Genomic DNA, 6,413 nt, shown 5'->3' on the forward strand with positions numbered 1-6,413 from the left:
CACCCTTCTCTGTACCATCTACACCCACACCTTGCACTGGGACTGCTCCAACCTTCCCAAGACTCTCTCCCTTCTACAAGCCTCCCCCAGGAACAGCTGCCCAAGAGGGAAGAGCTGTGTTTGGAGATTTATCTTTTCTCCCACTGCACTGAGAGCCTGCCCAGCTGGGCTGAGGAGCATGAGTGCTCCACCAGACCCCAAGCCCACCTCACCAAACACTTGGGGATCAGACAGCAACACCCACAGCCCCGGCCAGCATCTCCCTGCTGGAGCTGTTCTCTGTCCCAGGTTTACTGCTTGCTGTAGCAGCCTCCAGCACTGCCAAGATGGAAGAGGAACTGGTGCTGTCCAGGAACCACACGTGCTATAGCAGAAGAGGCTTACCTGTACCATAACCCCAAGGGGAAGACTAACACTGCCCATCACCTGGGCTGATGGCTCAGGGTGCTGCATTTCTGGGCAGGGGAGCAGCACCACATCCTTCCTCAGCGGGTAGGGGAGCTGTGAATTGCCCCCTGCCCACTGAGCCATATGGGGCAGAGCCGCTGCTCCTGGAGATGCTTACCCCTACATGATTCCTCTTCAATTACACAGAGACTTACATTTTGCTGGTACACACCTTGTAACCACATGTGCCTGGAGATTACTAGGTAATTACGCTCAGTGGATCATCACGTAACAGGGAACATGATTTAGGAATAGCAAAAATAACCAAGCAAACATGCTGCATTCATCAGTACCTGGCACGAAGCCTTCCTTCCCAAAGGCTTGGCCAGCAAGCCTTGTCCCACACCTCCTGTCCTGGCTTCCCGAGACCAGTGGGGCTGTTCTGCAGGGATTTGAGAGGTGCCAGGGGCTGGGATGGTCTGGGGAAAGTTTTCCACCTTGCATACCAACCCCCCTGCAAGGCCTTCCCATGCTCTGACAGGTGTCAGCTGCTCGGAGGGAGCAGGATGGGACTTTCCTCCCCCAAAATGTTCTTGGGGAAAGGCTGGAGCCTGGAACTGTGGAGGCTTCAGAGAGTGATTTTACAGGATGTTCTCTAAGAGAAAGGCTAGTAGCACTGGATTCAGCCTCAGCAGAGATGAGCACTGATAGACCTGTTCAGGAACGTATGAAACCATTTGCAACCAATTAGCAGTGCTAACCTGAGTGGGCAGTATAAATAGTGTAGCTAATGTAAATAACTCCATGCCCTACAACTGCTCGCTGTAAGCCAAGAGGCTGCATTCCCAGACAGAACAGCCCTTGCACCCTTGGGCTGCTCTGGAGCCTCAGGATATGAATTCACATCCAAGATTAGAGGCCTACTTTTCCCCTTAAAGCAACATTTCCATATGGCTTTTCTACCCCCACATCACAGGAGAGAACACACCTGGGGCTCCCAACCCCAGGACCCACAGCGGGTGCAAAGCAAGTCCCTCAGCAAGGGCACACGGGACTCCTGCATGCTGTGTTTGGAGATGCACCTAAACAGCCCAGCCTGAGCACGGCAAATCCTGCCCTGAGCCCTCAGAGGCCCAGCCAGCAGGGCTTGAGGCCAGCACAGTGGCCTGCAGCCCCAGGCTTCCTGCCTCGCATCACTTCAGACAGGACAGAAGCATTACCAAAGCACACCAACAAAAAGGAAAGGAGAGATGGTGACTCACAGATCAGGCACACAGCAGGGGAAAAAAGTGTCCTCATCACAGAAATTTGGCAGCACCAAAATTTCAGTGCTGCAGCTGCACCTGTAGCTCATCACCCTGTGCACAGTCTGGCTTTGTCATCCATCCTCCTCCTCCATTCCCTCTCCTCACTTCCACATAGGACTCAGCTCCCTCCTTGTGAATGATGCTGCAGGCAGGGTCCCCTCACCTCTGAGCCCTCCTCATGAGGGACAGGCTGCAAAACCACTGCAGAGAGCAGCCAAGCTGCTTGTACAAGATGTGGTCCCACAGGGTGCCCACCACATCTATCAACCCACAGCTCTGGAAATAAACAGCAGCTGTTGGCAGCCTTCCAAACCTTCCCTAAGCCACATGACTACCTAGGAAGGGGGAATAGCATGTAGGCAAAGCCATCCAAATCATTAGGCTGTGAAATCCAGATGCCAAGGCATGGCCCAGTGACATGCCAGAGGTCATAAAGCAAGTCAGGGGCAGGAGGAGGCAGTGTGCCTCCCAAAGGAGGCCCACCTCCACCACCTGCCTGGCAGCCTCTGCTCTTGAGTGAAGGCAGAGCAACTGGCAGGGTGCACATCTGGGTTTGCTGGGACCTCTCTGTGTGGGGGAGGAATGAGTAAAGGAGTTTTGCAGAACAATCAGATAGTCATGATAGTGGCACCATAACAACCCTTATTGCAATCAGCATCCAAGCTGGTTGTTAAGAGCTAGGAAGGAACCCCCAGTAGGAACAAACAAATTTGTCAGAATTGGCTTAAAGAAGGTATAAAGTCCCACCCAACCACTGTGGTCACTGGCCCCAGGGAGCACTGAGTGTCATCCCACATTCAGAAATTGAGAGAGGGAGGAATCTCTGCTACCAGGCATCCTGCAGGGCTGGGAACAAATGGGTCTCCTTTGGTCCCTACCCAGGCACCAAAAAAAAAAGGAAAAAAAAGGGCTAGCTCATGCCCCAGGCTTATGAAGCTGGCACCTGGGAAGTTTTCTCACCTCTGACGCAGCCCAACAGATCTGGAATCACCTGTTCTGTTGCCTGCAGCCTGCCAAGGATTTTTTTTCATGGCTGTTTTGCTTGGGAACCACCCCAAGCCCTCAGATTGAGAAACCTCAACACGCCACTTGGACAAAGTTACTGCTCTGCCACTTACTGCCTGGGGGACTCCTCCTCACAGCCTTGGGGACCCATAGGAAGGACAGCACCTTGTCCAAGATGGGACACCCCCACCAGTCAGCACCAGCTGCTGTGGGTGGGGGCTGTCTGGGCATGCTTTTAAAGGAATGGACCTGCTGGCAAGGTAGGCACTCATCCTAACAGCCATGAAAAAGAAGTCAGCTGTGACTTGATCAATCTTCCCAGACTTTGTAACGAGGCCACAAAACCAGAGGTAAGCAGACCAGCAGCAGGTGCCAGTTCTCATCTTATGCAGCACGTCTCTACACCCTGCTTCTTTAGCAATTCATACGTAGTGCGCGAACATCTCCATCCCTCTCCCTCACCCATGCACAATGAGAACACCCAGCTGCAGAGGTACATGCCTTTCTGTACCACACCTGGGCTCTGCTCAGATCCCTGCTTTTGGGGTCTCCCCTTCCTGATTCCTCCTCCTCCACCACATCAGCTGCTCCCCTGGTGTCTATTCATATAGAGGCAACAGCATCAGAAGTGAGCCTGCTGCCAGTCAGAGTGCTCCTGGCTGCCTCTCCCCATGTTGCATATCGACATTTTACTGCATGATCTGCTCTCCAATCCCCAGAAATGCAAGCCAAGAAGTGCTCTGCAGAGATAAGCACCATGGCTCAGCCCACACGAAAGCAGCCCCAGCCAAGCCTTACCCTGTCATAAAGCAAAATCCGGGGGGGGAGAGGGAACAAAAAATACCCAGCCCATTAGAGTTGCCAGTCCTGGTGTCACATTTTCTTCCCGATTCCTCCCAGCCAGATCCATGCAATCCCACCCTCGTTCCCAAAGCGAATGGAATGGAGAGCCGTACTTACTGCTGGTGCTCATCCTGCCTGCCCTTCAACAAAAGGGGCAAAGATGCTCCGTAAATCCTCTTGCGCTCCTACAGCGGGAGGGGGCCTCCTCTCCCCTTCCTACGGGCGAGGGTCCTGCACGCTCCGCCGCATCCCAGGGCGGTCCCGAGTGCCAAATTCAAGGTCAAGGGGCGGGGGGTGGCGGGGAGAGGACATGAACCGGGCTGGGGACGCGGACTAGCTCTGCCATGCACTGCAGAGCGCAGCCGCTGCCGCTGCTCTTATAGCGGGACGCGCAGCGCCGCTCCCCCCGGCCGCCCCGCCCCGCCCCGGGCCGTGCCGAGCCCAGCCGTGCTGGGGTAGGATGGGGTAGGATGGGGTGGCGTGGGGTGGGATGGGATGGGATGGATGGGGTGGGGTGGATGGGGTGGGGTGGGCAGCACCGGGGAAGCGCGGGGCCAGACCCGACGCCGACTCGGAGGCTGCCTGCGGGGTGCTACCGCAGCACCGCCGCCATCTGCTGGGCGCAGCCTGTTCGGGCTGTTGCCTGTCCTGTCTGTCCTACTGCCTGACCTGCTGTCTGGCCTGCTGCCTGTCCTACTGCCCTGCTCGTCCTGCTGCCCTGCTCCCAGTCCTGTCTGCTGCCCATCCTGCTGCCCTGCTTTCAGACCTGCCCGTAGCCCATCCCATTGCCCATCCAGCTGCCCATCCTGCTTTCCTGCCTGCTATCCATCCCACCACCCTGCCCACTACACATCCCACGACCCTGCCTGCTACCCATCCTGCTGCCCTATCCACTGCCCATGCCACCACCCTGCCCGCGACCGTGGAACTGACCCTGAGCCCCAACCCCAAGTCCTGGTGCTGATCCCCCAGCCCCGAGACCCTGACCCCAGGGCTGAACCTAAGCCCTCAAACCCAGAGGTGACCCCGGACCCGGAGCTAACCCCAAGCCCCAGCCAAGAGCCCCGAACCCTGAGCCCCAACCCTGAGCCCCAAACCCGAACCCCAACCCCATACCCTTGACCCCAGAATTTTGACCTTGGAAACATAACCATGGAACCCCCAACCCTGGACCCTGGAGCCGAGCCCTGGAACCGGACCCAACCACAAGGCCCAAACCTGAACCCCAACACTGAGCCCCAACCCTGGAGCTAAATCTGAGCCTCGGACCTGAGCCCCCGACCCCATAGCTAACCCCGAGCCTTGCCTCCATAGCTGACCCAGAGCCCTACCCCAGAGCTGATCCTGAGCTCCAAACCCAGAGCTGACCTCTGTGATGGTTTTACTCGAGTGGGCAGCCGAGCTCCACCACAACCGCTCTCTCACTCCTCCCCTCCTCAAAGAGGAAGGGGGAGAAAAGACAACACAAAGAGCTCGAGGTTTGAGATGAGAATGATTTAATTAAGGAAAGGGGAATGGGGAGAAAGAGAAACAAAAGAAACAACAAGGCCGCGCGGAAGCACAGAGAGAAAGAAAAAAAAGTTATTCTCTACTTCCCATCAACGAGCGATGTTCGGCCATGTCCCGGGAAGCAGGGCCTCAAAACGCGTACCGGTTGTTCAGGAGAGACCCTCCCCCACGAGAGCCCCCCTTTTATTGCTGAGTGTGACATCAGGTGTTATGGAATATCCCTTTGGTTGGTTTAGGTCAGCTGCCCTGGTGATGTCCCCTCCCCATCAATTGCCCACCCCCAGCCTGCTGGCTCTTGGGGGCCTGGAAGGAGTTCTGATGTTGTGCCAGCACTATGCAGCAATAGACACAACACTGGAGTGATACCAGTGCTGTTCCAGCTATGAGTGCAGAGCACAGCACTGTGTGGGCTGCTGCAGGGAAAGGTGACTCCATCCCAGACAGACCCAACACAACCTCAAAACTCTAATCCATAGCTCACACCGCACCCGGAGCTAACCCCGAGCCCCAACCCCAAGCTCCAACCCCAAGACCCAAACCTGAGCCCCAGCCATGAGCCTCAACTCCGAGCCCCAAACCCAGACCCTCAACACTGGACCTTCGAACCCAGAACCCCCACCCTAGACCCGGCTCTGGAGTCCCCACCCTGCACCTGACCCTGAGACCCAGACCCGGACCTGACCCAAAGACCTGGACCCTGACCTGATCCCGAGCACCAACCCCATCCCCAACCCCAAGCCCCAGCCCCAAGCCCCATACCCAAACCCTTGACCCTGGGTCCTCGTCCCCAAAACTGACTCAAAGCCCCAGACCCAGAGCTGACCCTGAGCCTCTGACCAACCTAGAGCTGACCCAGACCCCTGAAATGGACCTCAGACCTGGAGCTAATCCTGAGTGCCAACCCCGAGCCCAACCTCGGACCCTAGAGCCCAGAGCCCCCATCCCAAGCTGACCCCAAGCCCCTGACACCCAGAATTGATCCCAGACCCGGAACTAACTCTGATTCCCAACACTGAGCTCGAACTGCAAGCCTGAGCCCTGTGCACTCAACCTGGTATTATTGACCCTTGACCCTGGACCCTCGACCCTACAGCCCCCACCCTGGAACTGACCCCAAGACCCGACCCAGCAGCTGACCCTGAGCCCTGACCCAGGAGCTGGCCCCAAGCCCCTGACTCCAAAGCTGACCCTGAGCCCCCAACCCTAGAACAGACCCTGGACCCAGAGCCCCGAAGCTAGACCCCAACCCCGAGCCCTTGACCCCAAGACACCGACCCCAGAGCTGACCGTGACCCCGGAGATAACCCCGACCCATGACCCCCGGAACAGAACCTGGACCCAGAGCTAACCCTTGAACCCCAA

The 6,413-nt window shown here is 57.0% G+C and overlaps 1 protein-coding gene across 16 annotated transcripts in view; it reads right to left on the reverse strand.

The window, feature by feature from the left end:
• The window catches only part of LOC118157896 (actin-binding LIM protein 3), a 45,634-nt gene extending 41,621 nt beyond the window's left edge, over positions 1-4,013 (reverse strand). For 6 of the 16 annotated variants that reach the window (XM_035312421.1, XM_035312427.1, XM_035312424.1 and 3 more), the window contains exon 1: positions 3,660-4,009. In XM_035312421.1, coding sequence (XP_035168312.1) covers positions 3,660-3,672 — 13 coding nt within the window. In that variant the 5' untranslated portion in view covers positions 3,673-4,009. Of the gene's footprint in view, positions 1-3,659 lie in introns of all 16 variants that reach the window. The other 10 variants (XM_035312426.1, XM_035312425.1, XM_035312423.1 and 7 more) reach the window with 4 other exon arrangements.
• Between the last annotated feature and the right edge of the window lie 2,400 nt (positions 4,014-6,413).

This window comes from Oxyura jamaicensis, assembly GCF_011077185.1.
Source record: "Oxyura jamaicensis isolate SHBP4307 breed ruddy duck chromosome 13 unlocalized genomic scaffold, BPBGC_Ojam_1.0 oxy13_random_OJ106581, whole genome shotgun sequence".
Taxonomy (NCBI): domain Eukaryota; kingdom Metazoa; phylum Chordata; class Aves; order Anseriformes; family Anatidae; genus Oxyura; species Oxyura jamaicensis.